The 17614-nt window shown below is 39.3% G+C and overlaps 1 protein-coding gene across 1 annotated transcript; it reads right to left on the reverse strand.

Moving 5' to 3' along the window:
- Positions 1-7219: 7219 nt before the first annotated feature.
- pfdn4 (prefoldin subunit 4) lies at positions 7220-13017 on the reverse strand. The gene is made up of 4 exons (XM_080853640.1): positions 12981-13017; positions 11937-12044; positions 11696-11836; positions 7220-7609 (listed from the first exon to the last, which is right to left on the reverse strand). Exons 1-4 carry the CDS (start codon positions 13005-13007, stop codon positions 7478-7480), a joined length of 408 nt encoding a protein of 135 aa, XP_080709766.1. The 5' UTR covers positions 13008-13017; the 3' UTR covers positions 7220-7477.
- Between the last annotated feature and the right edge of the window lie 4597 nt (positions 13018-17614).

Consider the following 17614-nt stretch of genomic DNA (forward strand, 5'->3'; position numbering starts at 1 on the left):
GCTACACCTTTTAAGCCAACCTTCCTTACATCATGAATTAAACAGATAACATTTTGAGATGCGACTTTCTTTATTTAACTAAATATTGAAATTAATAAACCAACTGCTGTCAACTGTGTAACCAAACATAAAATACAATCATTTATGTAGCAAGACAATCAAACTGTTGATTTGGGAGGCAAGACATTTGCCCAGTGGTGACCTTTAGTGGGATGAACTGTGGCTCTGGTTGAAGAATAGGTAAGAGTGGTTCAGACAAACCTCATGAAAATATGAGGCATATCACAGTTAAGGATGCGTATTTAATATATGTTTAATATCTGTTTCTGTATGAGTTCAACCAACAAAGTTATCTATCTTTGTATTTTGATTGAAGGCTGGACGTGGGCATGGTTTGTACGGGAAGTCACGTTAAATATGGCAAATGTTGTATTTTCTAACCTAAAATTCATTGGCAAAGCAATTGTTGTGCCTTTAAAGCATCACATTGATTTCAAATTGGTATACGTATAAGTCATTATCACATATATTTTCACATCCTCTTACTTTAAATCTCTCTTTTTTATTTTTAACTAAACTAACTTTTATGAACTGTCTGAACTCTACAGGATCCAGCTGCTCCAGCAGGCTTTAGTCTCAGTGGCTCACTCTCGGTTCATGATGTCTGCTCCTTGAATGGAGAGTTTCCCTGAGTGAGAGCCAGGGAATGGGCAGCTCTTCACCTGCCCCCTGCTGTCTGCTAACTCAGTGGGGGTGACTGCAGAATATAGCGATCACTTTTCAATAAATAAAACAACTAGTTAGTGAATTCAAAGTCCTATGCTGTCAACAGAATGGGCATTTTTATCTTGGCCATCCACAATAATATAAATCGATGAGAGGAAACGCAATGGCTGAGAAACAGACATGTGAAACATGTAGCTGACCCTTTTATCAGAATAACGAGCTACTTCAAGTAGAATATCTGTGTCCTTCACATAATTTGTGCTTTCCCAAATAACTTGGATTGGGGTACATCCCTAATGGACATGTGGTCTGTGCAAATATATTTGCCATGGACATTGATCTGCCAACTCTCCTGTAAAATAAGTTTTATACAAAGCTGTGGTCTGCACAATTTCTACAAGGTTGTATTGCTATTGCTTTTTTGAAAGCGGATACCTTGTTATTTGTAGCTTTATAGGGATGATCAGAGAGTTCTTGGTATTAGTGAGCATGTTCATATGTAGCTTTATAGGGTATGATCAAGCTGGTAAGGAAGGCTGGATCCGTGATCTGGACAACCTGGAGGCGGTTGTGGTGGAGAGGACGAGAGGACGAGGAGGAAGCTGGATGCTATCCTGAGGAACCCCTCCCATCCCCTCTATGACGAGCTAACGCAGATAGGGAGCACGTTCAGCCACAGACTGATCCATCATTGGCACACCATAAAGCGCTTTGGCCAGTCCTTTGTACCAGTAGCCATCAGGCTCCGCAACAAAACATAACTTTTATCTAATTTACGCTAGCTGAGTTGTACTTATCTTATTTATTTTATTTTATTTATTTGTATATTCATTTTATATTCAAATTTGTATTCATTTATTTTCATTTCTATGTATTCACTTGATTACTATTACCTTGCTGCTACTACACCTGAATTTCCCCAACAGGATTAATACAAGTTTATCTATCTACTATCACAGAGTTCTTGTTATCTATAAACATGTTAATTTGGAGCTTTATAGGGTATGATCACAGAGTTCTTGAATGCAACACCTCCTGTGATGCCCTCTGTACTGAAAATAACTAGAGCACCCAGGGTATGTGTGACACTGATATGATAAGACTGACCAAGCAACTGTACTTAATAGTGCAAGAAATCAGGCCTATCAGCAACTATTCACTGATCATTGACCACCAAACACTTAGTTTTTATCTTGTATTTGTTCATAACGGGGTACAGAAATACTATGGACTGGTTATCATAGTGAAAGAGTCATTTCCAGAGAAATGAGATGAGGCGTGTGTGAATAATTGCTCCAGCTATATACAACTGAGTCTGCTGGACAGAAGAATTTGCTGTTATATTCTGTGACTGCTTCTCTCACTGTGCATTTTTCCATATTGCTAAGTGTATTCCTTGTCATAGTGCACCTTATAAGTCAGCTGATTGCATGCAGCTCACTCAAGTTAGGGTGGAAAGCAGTGCTGCAGGAAGATGGGATGGGTAACGTTAGCACAATTTCTACTGATTTTGCAGTCAGGATGGGACAGAGCTGACTGCACAGTTACTGAGGGATGGGAGGGAGAACAATGCTAGAATGCTAGAAATGTGCACCCAAAGGCATAGTGAGGTACACATACATCCAAAACATACACAATAAGTTTCCATCTTAGGTCAGGCTCGTATTAAGAAAAACACCACTTATACTCAAATAGGCTTGAATGTTATTAAACACATCCAAACACACTTCCTGATTGTATGCCTCCTATTCCCCCCATGTGTGAGGACAGGATGCATTACCTTTAGATTAATAGCCACGACAACAACATTCATTTTATGGGTTTCTGTGCAGTTTGGCATTAACTTTGGTCACACTTTATATAACTTTGTCCTTGTTTCAATTATAATTTAAGTACCGTGAAACACGTTGTGAAAAACGTATTAAAGTGCTGTTAAACACATGCTTGCTGCTGCTGGTGATGCACTTTGTGTGTTGCCGCTGACTAACCCTGGTCATATAGATAGTGCATGGTTCATGTGAAATGATATGAAAATGTACGTAGACTCAGGGAATACATACTGTATGTGATAGCCAGAGCAGGCAGTCCCTAGTCACATACATACATGTGAAAGCCAGAGCAGGCAGTCCCTAGTCACATACATACATGTGAAAGCCAGAGCAGGCAGTCCCTAGTCACATATGTGAAAGCCAGAGCAGGCAGTCCCAAGTCACATACATACATGTGAAAGCCAGAGCCGGCAGTCCCTAGTCACATATGTGAAAGCCAGAGCAGGCAGTCCCTAGTCACATACATACATGTGAAAGCCAGAGCAGGCAGTCCCTAGTCACATACATACATGTGAAAGCCAGAGCAGGCAGTCCCTAGTCACATACATACATGTGAAAGCCAGAGCAGGCAGTCCCTAGTCACATACATTCATGTGAAAGCCAGAGCAGGCAGTCCCAAGTCACAGAAAGGTATGGTGATGCAATTACCTCCAAATGAACTCATCTCTAACCCTAAGGCCATGAGTCTATAGGTGGAAGTCTATCTGGACCCAGAACAGTATCTGTCTTGACAGCGTCTTCAATGAGAAAATGCATACTTGACGTTGTGTTACTGGTCTCCATGCTCGGCTGTTCTGTGTCTGCTCCTTGAAAGCTGTGTGCTTTGGGTTTAGGCACATAATCTTCTCAAATCCCCTGGCTGTCCCTTACATGTCGTGCCATCATAATCTGTTATAGTCGAGCTGTCTCACTGAACTCTCAGTGCGCCTGCGATTTTTAAACCTTGTGGAGACTGAGTGTAATGAACATCTATGTGTAATGGTTCTCTTGTGCCAGGGGCACAGCTGTAGGCAATTTTCTTAAGTGACCACTCTTAGTCTTTCCTTGATGCACATACTTCAGTTTCGCAGAGATAACTCGTCAAAACTCTCATATCTGCAGTACAATTAAGGCACTTCATTTTTTCTTCAATCACCGTTTACATGACATGAGTAGATATGTCTAATCCAGCAATTCATGTGAAGTAAAATATACGCGGATTGGAACACCCACTGAGATAGTATTTGCTCTAGAAATACTAATGCTTTAAAAAAGCATTTTAAAGAACACAGTATATTTGTTGCTTGTGACTTTACCTCCTAAAATAAAATGTTCTCGATTCATCTGAGCTTCATCGAACCTTTACCATCTGATCATTATGGAGCCGAGTCAGATTCTATCTGAATGGATGGTTTCTCTTGAATATATGATCACTTTTCAATAACGTATATTAAATAAAACAAATAGTGAGTAAAATCAAAGGTCTATGCTGTAAACAGAATGGGCGTTCTTGCATTTAACACCACTTTTGACTTTGAGCATTTATGCAGACACAGTGACATCTAGTGGAGAGATATGGTGGTGCCTGCCTACCTAGGTCAAATTCCAGCTCGATCTTTGCATTGAGTTTGCATCTGTAATGGTAAATTATATGACTGAACACTTATTACATTTAGACATAACCTTTAACAGAGATAAAGTAACATTACATTACTGTGGAGTATTGCCCTGACTCACAGAATTATTTCAGTGATTCCCAACGTTGGTCTTTGCCTGGAAACCACATGCAGTGTTTACAAAGGTTCATGCATGAATTAAACGCCTGATGTTCACAGTGTATTATTAAAAGAGAAAGACAGAGCGAGAGAAAGAGAGAGAAAGAGAGAGAGAGAGAGAGAGAGAGAGAGGTGAGCTCTAAAGGAGGTAGGAGAGAGTGCACTCACTGAGGCTCATGGGAAATAAGACTGTGTCATTTCCTCCCAGTCCCAAGTGTTTGCTCAGCTTTAACAAGCTGAACGCCAGGCTTGGCAGGAATGGGCGGGGCTCCTCCTGTTAATCTTCACTGGTGAAGTGATTCCACAAGGAAGACCGGGAGGCAAAGAAACTTGTTAATTGAGATCCTGGATTCTCTAGAGGTGTCTACTAGAACTTCAAAACCCATTTATTTATCGGTTATTTTTTATTTAGTTGTGTGGACTGCACTCCCCACCATAACTTAATGAAGCTTGCATGGCTGTGCACAGGAACATCCGAACTTCAAAAGCAGCACCAAGGCAGTAATTTGTGAGACAGCATGTCTAATTTTCCATCATCAGGGTCACCGGCTCATACTGGTTCAGCCTCCTCTCCCCTTCACCAGCCCACGAACAACTGGCCTCAGAATGTTTGGTGTCCTTATCCGCCAAAGTGAAGAAGTGGGCTTTGTTTGTGAAGACCTTTCAGCTGCAGTTTGACTTCATAGTCTTTGGATTGGATTAAAGAAATTGTCTTTTACAACTAAAATCATTCTACATCAGAATCAATCATAGGGTCTTACAATCCTGAAAATGCATTCTGTTGTGAAACCCTTTTGACTTATGTCTAGAAGCACATCTACTTTTGAAAAATATGGGTAAAAACACAAACGAACATAAACAAAAGCGAACATAATGAATTAAACATATTATGGCAAGTAGTTTAATCTATAAAACCAATCATTTTCTTGAGATAACAGTGACAGTGCATTTTACGATCACTTTTAATTCTAAAAATATCCAACAAAACCAGACTCATTTTGATAGCACATTTAGTAAGGACAAGTGTGCCTAAGGCAGTAAATTAGCCGTAGTGTATTGCTTAATGAGAGAAGACATTCATTTGTAAATTAATTACAAGACTCCTCCATTGTGTAAAGGAAAGCACAAAGTTGTCAAGTGCTATTAGGAACTGTCAGTTAGCCACAGGGTCTCAGGAGAGCTCGTCTCCTCAGTTATAACACCATCTCATTCCAATACCTCGGGCACACAGACTTCTCTCTGTTCACATAGAACATGTTCCAATGGAAACATACTGGAATAATAGATCCCCTCTGTATTTTATGAAAGTGTGTGCACACCTCAGTCTAAGAGTGTACAGAAGAATGTTTGAAGCACCTTGTCTATTGCTTGTGTTTTGCTTATAGATACAAAAACATTATTCATTTCAAGAAGGATTCATATTTAGTGTTTTCAATGTCCACTTCAAGATGGAGGAATACAAGTAAGACAAGACACAACAGTTGTTAAGGCAAAGTAGAAGTTATAGCACGGTATTTGTGAAGTGATTCTATTAAATTAAGCTAGCTATCTCAAGAGGCACTTCCATCTCGAAAATCACAGGATTGTGATAAGCACTTCATAGAGTTGCTGTTGCTAAGTGCCATGTCAGGAGCCACTTCATTTGGATGCACAAGGATCTGGGTCATCAGTGTGTGCCAGAGGGGCAAAGCTTTAGAGATGTATACATTAGTCTGCAGAGAGGCCCTGTCCTCTCATCAAAGCTTTAAGAATGTATACAGTAGTCTGTTTAGAGGTGTATAGTATCCAGTAGTCTATTTAGAGTTGTATCCAGTAGTCTGTTTAGAGGTGTATACAGAAGTCGGTTTAGAGGCCCTGCCCTATGAAATAGCATGACTCAGTAGCCAAGAGAAGCCTGGTTGCCTCAGTTAGATATATGCTGATTATGGTTATTGCACAAAGCATATCGTAAATGCATACGTATAACCTGGCCAAAAACAAATCATTTGTCAACCAAATTGAGCATCAATCGAAACTAGTGGGCAGTTAGTCCATATGGCCTGACCAAAACAGGAATCTGACCAACAGGTGGGTTGCCTTTCCTTTTATTTTCCCTGTGTTAATTTGAATCAAATTTCATTACAGTATTTTCTAATCTCTAATTCTCTCCAGTGTAAAATAACTTATTTAATAGGTCAACCAAGATGTGTTTCAAGAAAGGCTTACCATAATTCAGTGTCTACCTTCTCCCTGAGGCTCATTCAAATGAACCAGCACTCTTAAACCCTGCAAGGCATGTGCGTACTGTCCCATTTCTATCTCACTGCTCCTATACGATCTCAAGGGTCATCAGAGTTTTCAAAGCGTTGAATTACATATTCTCTCAGTCCAACATTGTTGACAGGCCATTATGTTTCAGGTTTGTTGGTTTGCATGCTTCAAGTGCACAGAGAGCTTCTGATTGATAGAACATTAAACAGAATTGATCTGGCCCTTTCTTGATCATCTCTCCTCATGCAATGGCTTCAAAGATTTCCCCCACCTGATAATAATAAGCCAACCGTTTGAGAAAGCAACGCTACTGCTTAAGGAATATCCAGTGCAAGGTGGATTTGGACTAATTTCTCCTTCTCTAAATCAATACCTAATTTCCCCTCCTGTACGGGTACACAAGGTGGCATTACTTCCACCAGGACTCTTGGAATTACTAATGGGATTGTTTACAAGAGACTTCATTGATTTAATGCTAACAATCATATTAACTAGTATTATATGCAAATAAATGCATCTTTAACATATATACCTGTATTCTCAGATCACAAAGATTAAAAAAATGGTGGTTTAAGATGAAAATGGATCTTCGGTTAATACACAGCAGTCATTGCAGACTCAAAACACAGATGGGAGCGAAAAACACAACAGGACAACATATTTTTTGACCACTGTTCCAACATTTTAATTATACACCAGCCCAGGATAGTCCATCCTCCTATGTGACTTTTCACTCTTCTTCACTTACTGTTTAAATTGTAAAATAAAGGTGCTCATACCAAACATCAAACATACAAACAAGGAAAAGAAAAAGAATGTGAAAGAAAAATGGGCTTTCTGAACCAACTGTAAGACATGAGGTGTGAAATACACATTGTAAAAAGTCTGTTGCAAGCATGCCCCACTGTAGCAAGGAATTTAGTTCTCATCAGCCTCCAGGTTGATGTTGTTCCCAAACTTGGCGTAGAGTTGAACCTTTAGGTCACCCAGAATTTCCTGAATGGCTGATACTCTCCCCTCCAGAACCTTGATCTCTTCTTTCAGATTCTCCTGTAGATTAAAATTGCAAAATGTAAAGCCCCATTGTGTGAGAATTGGTATTTTTTCTTCTTAGCTCCCCTTCAAGTTGTGGATTGTAGTTCACCTTTATAAAACAATTGGGTTCTATCGCGTAATTTAGCTGTTTCTGATTGGACGAGAGACGTTCCATATTCGTCACATACAAACAGTTACGGGACTTTTCACAGCTAATAATAAATCACTCCGCGATGAAACATTCGCATTGATGATAAACGTTAATTCAAAGTTCTTAAAATTCCAAACCAAAACGTTGACAATTGAACTATTTTTTGTTGCGGAGAAACAATGGCGAAATAAACCATTTTTAATCAATAACTTCGTGTTGAAATGTTAATTTGTTGACTGTCATGTCACCCCAACTGATTTGGCCAGGTCCAAAGGTTTACACATTTTTCAACACGTGGGATTACCTACATTGAATTTTTGCAATTCCGTATGAAATGCTTTATTTATGAACATTGTACATGGACTGCTTTGTTTAAGGAAACAGCACAAAACAAATTCTCCTACCATTTGGAGTTTCTGTTCCCATGCTTTCCACCACTTTTAGAAAACAATGTTGGTGATATTAAGTGGGCTTACTTGAATAATTATGCCTTATTTTCATTGCATTTGGTGGTCATATTTAAATGGTTGGATCATATCAATCTGATGTTTACGAGTGGGAAATGTCTGTTAAGACCAATTCTACCAATAATTCTACAAAAACATGCCTTCTTCTTCACATCTTTATGTATAAATTATTCAAATAAGGGGATGCACTTTCCCTTGATCTTACACACAAACCCATACTCATCTTAGGCCCCCTTTACACAGAGTCTAGATTCACTGAATCATTTTTCACACCTATCGAATCTTTTAATTGCGTTAGGATGGAGCCTGGTAATGAGAGATTTGCGCAAAGACTAACAAACCCGTTTGGGATGAACTGACTGTAGTACATACCCAGTGGTGTAGTCCAGGGTATACGCTGGTATACGGAGTATACCCACTTATTTTTCTGTCAGCATTGAGTATACCCACTTCTCAAAACAGGGCGTTTATCCTGTGCTGTATGGGCTGCTTAAAAAAATTAAGAGTATACCCACTTCTCCAGGGACCACTACACCACTGTACATACCCAACGCCTGTTGGTGGCGCTTTAGCGCTGCTACAGACAACTGAAAAAACGTGAAAAAACGTAGAAGAAGACAGGAGGACAGGGTAAGCAGCCAGTAGACAAGCTACAATTAGCAACGTTTAGCCTAACCGCATAGCCTACATTTAATCTGCACAGTAATACATTATGGTGGTTAATACAATCGGTGGTCCGAGCAGACTATAGGTTATGCGAAAATTAATTTTATTTTCTATTGATAATAAAGAGTTTGGAACAGTGCAACATGACATGTCTGAGTTGTTTAAATGCCTTTGCTTTATTGAGAGGCTAAGCTTGAGCATTTCCCATGAGGCTTTGTCGAGGTTAGTTGAGTCTTGGGGTCAGAAAGTCTCCAAAACTACAATCAGACACCACATCACCACAGGTTGTTTTGGAGGGTTGCCAGAAAAAAGCCTCTGCTGTCATTAACAACAAACTAAAGCACCTACAGTTTGAGTTATATGGTCAGATGAGGCCAAAATAAAGCTTTTTGGCAACAAACATCAAAAGGTGGGTTTGCCGTCGACAGAAAGATAGCCATACAGAAGAGCACCCCATACCTAATATGAAGTATGGTGACGTATCTTTGATGATGTGGGGCTGTTTTTCTTCCAAAGGCCCTGGACATCTTGTTAGGATACATGGTATCATGGACTCCATCAAATACCATCAGATATTAAATGAAAACCTAACAGCCCCCTCCAGTAAGCTATAAATGGGCAGTGGTTGGACCTTCCAGCAGGACAATGATCCGAAGCACACCTCAAAATCAACACAAAAATGGTTCACCGACCGCAAAATAAAGGTTTTGCCATGGCCATCACAGTCCCCCGACCTAAACCCCATAGAAAATCTGTGGGATGAGCTGAAGCCGAGTCTACAAACGTTGACCTCAGAATCTGAAGGATCTGGAGAGATAGGCCTACTGCATGTAGGAATGGTCTCAGATCCATTGCCATGTGTTCACCAACCTCATCACGCATTATAGGAGAAGACTCAGAGCTGATATCTTGGCAAAGGGAGGCTGCACAAAACATTAAATTAAGGGGTGCCAATAATTGTGGCACACATGTTTTGGGGAAAAATATTTATTTAATGCAACAGCAAAGACATATTTTTTCATAGCCTGTTTTGCTCATATTCACTAGGGGTGCCAATATTTGTGGAGGGCACTGTAGGTATCAATGTAATGTAAGCCATTTCTCCATTGATACACAAAAGCTAACATTAACGTTAGGTGGAGTTAATTTGCTGCCAACACGATTGTATTACGAACGGCATGAAAAATACAACTCACCAAAACTCAGAATCAGTGCTTGGTCTCCATGTGCCGAAACAGTTTTAAATGCTCCATTGGCTCGTTTGCTAACTTGTCGCCACATATTAAACAGAGCGGACTTGGTGCGTGAGAATCACCTGTTGCGATAAACCCGTATTTTAAGTATGACTCCTGGTATTGTCTGTTTAAAGAAGCTTTCTTTTTTTGAGGTCGTAGGCTCCTCTTCTGGCTCCTTAGTTGGCCTTTCCACCTTTGCAAAGAAGCTCTCCAAAGATGTTTTTTTTTTTTTACTAAGTTTCGCTAGTTTGCGGGCTTATTTTTTGAGTGACGTATCACTTGAACGAGACAAGCGTCTTGACGTGACAAAAGGCACAGGCGAATGTGACGTCCGGGAAAATCCGGTAGTTTTCCAAAATAAAACACCTTTCAGACACTAATAATTCATACAGCGGAATTGATATAAATTATTTATTCTTTCTATGCGGCCCGGTAACAAATGCCTCACGGACCGGTAGCGGGCCGCAGCCCGGTGGTTGGGGACCACTGAGCTAAACTATCAAGGAAGGAGGTCACGTTTCAGTTCAATATTCACTGTGTGATAAGAGCGCGATGGAGTGATGGAGCACGAACTGCAATCAAAACATGAACTCTTCATTCTAGGATATTGATATGGAATGTTTTTGGTTTTTAATGGTTTGGCATTAATGAAATGTCCATTTTATCTTTTTTTCTGAGACTTTTACATTTTGAAATAATAAAGAAACCCATAATTTTGAAGCAGATAATATCCTTTTTTCAAAAGAAACAGCCAAACAAGACTTTAAATCAATGGCACTACAAGATGAGAACTGTCCCCAAGAAAGTGAGTTGGGCCTACCTACCCTGTACTCAGGTTGCTAGCATAGCATTACCAAGTTACATAAACAAACCCAGAGTGGAAGGACGTATGCCTGCAGGAAAAGCTGAGGTTTTTTGTGGAGATATTTGTGGAGGACACTGTCAGACATATCTTAATTTCATAGTTTCAGACATAATTTAGGCATATCCAATGGGTGACATCTTCATCGTCAGCACCAGTCAAATAAGGAAGGTGTGTAGCCTACAATAGACAATACTATTTCTCTGCTGTGAGTAAAAGTAAGTAACAGATTATTTAGTGATTCAAGGAATTTACATTAAAGGGTTATGTACCCTGACTATTCTATGTTGTAAGTTACCTAGTTATCATGAAAATGGAAACTTCTTTTTTTTTTTAGCCATGCGTTTGTGTTTAGGTCATACCTGACCTTCCTTCCAAACAACAAATACGCCTTCTTTCTGGCCATCGCCTTAACTGATCTTAAGATTGTTGATATTGACATTTGACATTTGCCCTTTCCAAACAACACATGAGAACATCTCAGACAACCTAGTCCCGCTATGACCATTGTCACACTTTTGTTAAAAGAACTGTGTTTCGTTAGACACAGCTTCAATTCAATTCAATTTAATTGATATAGCGTCAAAATAATCAACTCTCAAGGCGCTTTAGAGAGCTCAATGCCTGAACTACCTTCCAATCCTCTATTTACTGATCTTAGACATGTGACATTACCTCATATTTGTAAAGCAACGTAGGCTATGAAAAAGGAGGCTTTACCTTTGCAGTCTCTAACATCTCTTGAGTTTCCTCTTGAGAATGACTGATGAATACGTCTCCAATTTGGTATGGGATTAACAATGAATCGTCCTCACACATCATGAGGTCATCACTGGCGTCCTCCAGATTCTGTAGCGATTTCTAGAAGAAACAGTATGTTAGACTTCTTCAATGCAAAATGTTAAATGACACATATCTTAAAAAGCCACAAAGAAAGACAGAAAAGTGGCCGTACTCTTACCTTTTTAGCCTCTATTTCATCCTTAAGTTCAGTCGTTCGATTTGTGTTTCTGGCAAATGTATTTATTTTCTTCTGATCTTCAAACGTTACATTGACATCTTCTACAGCCTGGAGACAAAGAAACCAGAGCGCCATGAATGAACACTGGCTTTTAGACCAAAAGTGACTCCTTCGACAGCAGTTCCACCATACGTTTCTGCTTTCTTTATTTCTTTTTTGTTGATCACTTTTCTTTCTGTAATCCATTTCTCCGTTAGGTCAACACTTTTTCCAATAGTCTGGTGGAACAGTGGCAAGCCAACATAGCATAACATATACGGTATTTCAAGCTTGTAGGTTTATCAGCGGTACAATGAACACTGTAAGCCTACACCTGTCCACAGCAAAGTATTTATTATACAGCTATCCTACATTATTTTGGTTGGTTAGTCCATTTCTATGGCACAACGCAGTATAGCAATCCATACGTTAGCTAACGTTATTTTTAGATGCGTTTGGATACAACATACGGCCATTATGTTATTTCATGTTACCACTGAACTCTTACAGTTTATTCCACTGAGTAAACCGTGCTTTAGTTCCCTTTTTCCAAGAATAAGGTTGGTATGCTAAGTTGATGTATTAGCGAATGGTAACGTTAGAGGCAGGGATGAATGATATGAGAAGTCAGCCTTGAGGCAACTACATTTTTATAGACAACACGAATTACATCTAACACATAAACACCACGAATAACATCGAACGTTTACACATAAACATACAAACATTGACCTAAGCCCAAAACGTCTTTGGTACATAACCTTAATTTGTGCAGTATTATGCTATAACAGCTACCAAGGAAGTTAGCGATGCTAATGTATGTGCGAGCATGCTGTCAAGGCCGGCATGTAAGGCTATGTTTTGTATACGGATCCTAAAAAAGACGATTCTTTAAAATGATCACAAACAAAGCACTCTGTCATTCAAGACACGTCTCACATTTCTGCGACTCCTGTGATTTTACAAACATCTCAGAATAATTTCTTTTGATTTGAGCCAACTTACAACCCCTTTCTTCATGGTGGCTGCCATCTTGACTTGCTCGTGGTTACTACTGACATCTGCTGGACATGTTGAGATTAGCAGCCTAAACGTCACATCAAATAAAACGGAAACATAGCATTTCACTTTTTTCTACGTTTAAATTGTGTAGGTTTATTTGTAATGTCGCAGACAGAAGGTGATTTAATGTTTCTAGTTGAAACAAGTAAGGCATAGTCCTACTCTTGTTAGCAACCCTGGTTGTCAACATTAAGAATAGAACACTTTCCAATCGGAGAGGTCGGATGAGCTGATCTTGCAGAGGCAGAGTCTTTATCAATAAGACAGAAAGTTGCACCTTTGAGCAAACATTGGCAAATACAACCTAGTAGTAGCCTAAGGGAGGAAGAATAAAGACAAACCCATGACCTAGCACTATTACTCTGTTAAAAAAGAACATGACTAAAAAAAAATCCCACAAAAATGCTATTGAATTTCAAGTGGTTGCTATGCTGACAAGACTGGATGTTGTAAGGGAGGGGTTGCATGAGGTCGAACAGTGGCTTGCATGTCCCAAGAATTCCCTGCATGACGCAAGTGAAGTTCACAGAGGTGACCACCAGGGAATGTGACATTCGCCCCCAGTGTATACATTAACAATGAAAAAGGCCTACTGTGTCCTTTGTCAACATTAAATCCACTGCATTGCAATAAATAACTGAAGTATTTCATTGCACTTTTTAAGTTTTGCTTTTAGATCCATTATTCATTTGATTTAGCCTCAAAGTGCTGTTATGTAGGTGTATTCTGTTTCAGAATTTACCACATTTTGGCATGTGGTAAGGAATCACTCGCATCTTTCTAGATGTAGTGACGATGTATTTCAGAGCAGATGAGCACCTTGTGCAAACTGTAAACAAAATTGTTCCATTGTATTACTCTACCCAATGACACTATTAGTGGAACAAGTGGAATGCTGCCTTGAATTCTTGGAGCATGGAGCTGTGGGAGAGCCGACAGCCAAATTCCACGCATGTATTGAAGGCAAGTCATCCAGCGGACTCTCTGCTGAGATAAGTGTGGGATGACTCTCTATTGTTTACTGGGCATCTCATTACATTGATGACTTTGAAGTTAACTGACCTGATAATGTTCTGTTGATTAAGATAATTCTGCTGAAGTAAAGTAGACACTGATTAAAGTATTCAACAGTTTGAGCATATTATTGAAATTGATCAAAGGAGGTTGTAAATTATTTTCTTATTCATGATATGAAGTTGAAGTAGATTCATTTTAGGGCTAAGTCACTGGTTGGTTTCCATTGGAAACCATGACTGGAAGGCCTCTCAGGTGTTCTGGTGCATTGGCTACACCTGGTCTTACGCTGCTTTTGGGATTCATCAATAATTCCTGCCTTTAAAAACATTGTTGTCAAACACTCAAATGTAAGAGTGCCTCAAACCACACATGGCTCATAACACAAAAAAGTCCATGTTCTCTCTATAGGCCTATTTCACCTGGTTGTTATAGCTTCATGCCATTTAAATATGGAGCCCATATATAATTCCCACACCGTGCAATTGATTTAGACTGGAACAGTCAGAACATCTTTGCCTCTTCCACATATTGGTAATGTGGTAATGTATGTTGCTCTCATAGTGCAATTGTTTAACTGACGGCCATTGCTATAAGTGTTTGACTGTCAGCCAGTGCTATAAGCTTGGCATCTCATTACACTGATGACTTTGAAGTTCAGTGACCTGATGAAGTTCTGTTGATAAAGATAAATATAAAGCACTCAAAGTTAAGTAGACATTGATGGAAGTAATCAACTTCCTCAGTTTCAGCATATTGTTGTAATCGATTGAAGGAGGGTGTAAATGTTTCTCTCATAGTGCAATTGTTTAACTGACGGCCATTGCTATGAGTGTTTGACTTACAGCCCATGAGCACATTTTTTTTAGATGAGCATGCAAATTTAAATTCTTCCCTTCCTAAAGGCAACATTAACCAAACAGAGAGCAAATGGATAACATGAAATCGTTAAATAAAAATCATAAGGCTAGCTATGAGTGGTTTATTAGAAGCAAGTAGTATCCTTCATTCACATCCTGCTCAGGGGCAACCACACCTACCTCCTCAGGACAGAGAGACTGAGAGAGAGGGAAAGAGAGATAGATAGAGAGAAAGAGAGAGAGAGATAGAGAGAGATACCACAGTAGGGTGATATCAGTGTGATGATACCAATGTCTGTGGGACAACTCTTTAGTTAATAATAAAAGAATGTAATCAATAAAAGATGAGTGGTTAGACTCCAAAGATTAAAGTGGTTCCATGACAGACTGTAGGTGCAACCTCAGTGATAGCACCTGATTAACTGCTACCACACCCCTCTAATCAGGTAGGTGCAGGAGCCGTGTGTATATACACTGCCCACACATCCACTCAGCCACCAAACCTGGAATACTAACAAACAGATCTAGCACCACTGCTTTCAAAAAACAAGTACAGACTCAAGGGGCCACATCTTGGTGCGACAGACAGCTGAGGAAGAAAGTTAAGGTAAAATCTTTAATTTGTTTCATATTGAACATACCTCGCCTAAGGTGTATTTCTTTCAGCAGTACAGGTGTAACAGTATGAAGACAAATGATTACAAGCAATAACAATGTTCATGCTGATTCTTATTCAATGTGGTATTTAGATGCTATAACACCAGATATTCTGAATGATTTGTTTTATTGAGAAATTATAACTGACCTGGGGCACACTTCATTTGGATGGTCCCTTATTGACAATCTACAGATCCTCCGATTATGAACAAACTATCTGCTACTACAATTTATGGTTACTGTAGGGTTAGGTGCTAGGTTTGGTAAAGATGATATTCAGTGAACAAATAGAAAGAGCGAACTTGAGTGTCAACAAACCATCTGTAAAGTCTCTGTAGGCGGACTATCCAAATAAAGTGTCACACTGCTCTGCAATGGTATTGGTATTTATCATGAGTGCATTTTTGTTTTTAATGTAGGGTCTTCAACCACATCAAAAGTCCAAAATCAAAATGGGTAATGAAATGTCATCTCACAAGAAGAAAGGGCGAAAGGTAATATGGCTTGTTGGTTTCCAGGATTTTTTTTCCATTTCTTTAATGATGATAAGGTTGTAATGTTAAAACGTAACCCACTATACTTTGAGAACAAAATCATTTGGATTTGTGAATTGTACGTACTATTCTTTATTGGAGGAGAGAGCTTTCTTCTATGTTTTACTTAACTAAAAAAAACATTTAGTTTTTATGTGCTGAAGTTTTGGTGACTGGGTGGTTCCTACCTGTGTTTGCTCTCAATCAACATCAAATAATCACATGATATTGTTTGTTTAGTTGTAGCAGAGAAAAAACAGTTAATCCTCATGACGCCCTGTAACATAAGTCTTGTGTGAGTAGGCACTGTTTCAACAAATGTGTCTGTTTCAGGGTAAGGCTGAAAATGGTGAGCTTAATGGTCATGCTGGCAATGTCTCCTCCAATGGCCTGACTGAAACAGGTATGTAAAAAAATAAAAAATCCAAACTTCCTTTTTTTGTTTTATTATGCAAAGTGCCTTTGCCATTTAATATTATTTACAATGGCAACAATTTGTTGTGCATAAATAATCTATTGATTACATACTACTTCAGAGTTTTGCAGCCTGCTGTGATACTGCTGATCTTTAGCTCAAGGTGAAATTGCTTAGAAATCTCTCTGGGCATCCATACCTTGACTGTGTTTTCTTCAGTGCTGTTATCTTTTTCAACATAGCCAGGAGCCATTTAGTTGGATAGTGTGTAAACTTGGGGCGTAGACAAGAGAATAGACGAAGAGCTGCTGTTTGATCTGCTCCTGTGCAAACATTCCCTGGACGTGTGATCTGTGGTGAAAGTCTGTCATGTACTGTAGAGGCCTGTGTTTAAGAAAAAATATTGATCTCTGCTGATTAACTAAGCACAATTTCTCAGCTGCTTTGGTGGAGGAAAATAACTCTACTGCTTGATTGCATAAAGGATTTTCTTTAGGTTGAATACAGTGGAATCAGATTGTGTCAACTATTGATCAAGTGTGTGATAAATCACAGCATTACAGCTGTTCTGTAAGAGTAGGACATTTAGGCTGGATATCAAGCTAAGCTGTGTCTCTTAAACATCTGAAGAATTGTGGGAAAGAGATCACATTAATTTTCCAAAAGTGAAGCATAATATTTAGCTTTTTTAATATATTAGATCTGCAAAAAATGTGGATCTCTTAAATGTACTTGTTGCACGTTGTATTATAGGCTTGATTTTTCTTGTAGTGACCACTGAGGTAACTGTTGAGACGACCACTCAGACGTCAACCCCAACGAAAACAAGTCCTGCTCCCGTAGCAGAGGCCACTAGCGGTAGCCAGACTGATGAAGAAGTTCAGGAGCAACCCTCTGACAAAGCTACAGCAGAACAACCCGGTGATGCTGTACACATCGCCCATGAAGGAGAAGAATCAAAGTCACCTGGAGAAACTAAGACCAACTTTTTCGACAAACTTTTCAACAAAAAGAGTGACACAAAGCCTGTGGAGGTTGACGTGGAAATCCAGTCAAAAGAAATTACCTTAACTGACCAGGTTGATGCAGAAGAGGTAA

This window comes from Sprattus sprattus (assembly GCF_963457725.1).
Source record: "Sprattus sprattus genome assembly, chromosome: 16".
Classification (NCBI taxonomy): domain Eukaryota; kingdom Metazoa; phylum Chordata; class Actinopteri; order Clupeiformes; family Clupeidae; genus Sprattus; species Sprattus sprattus.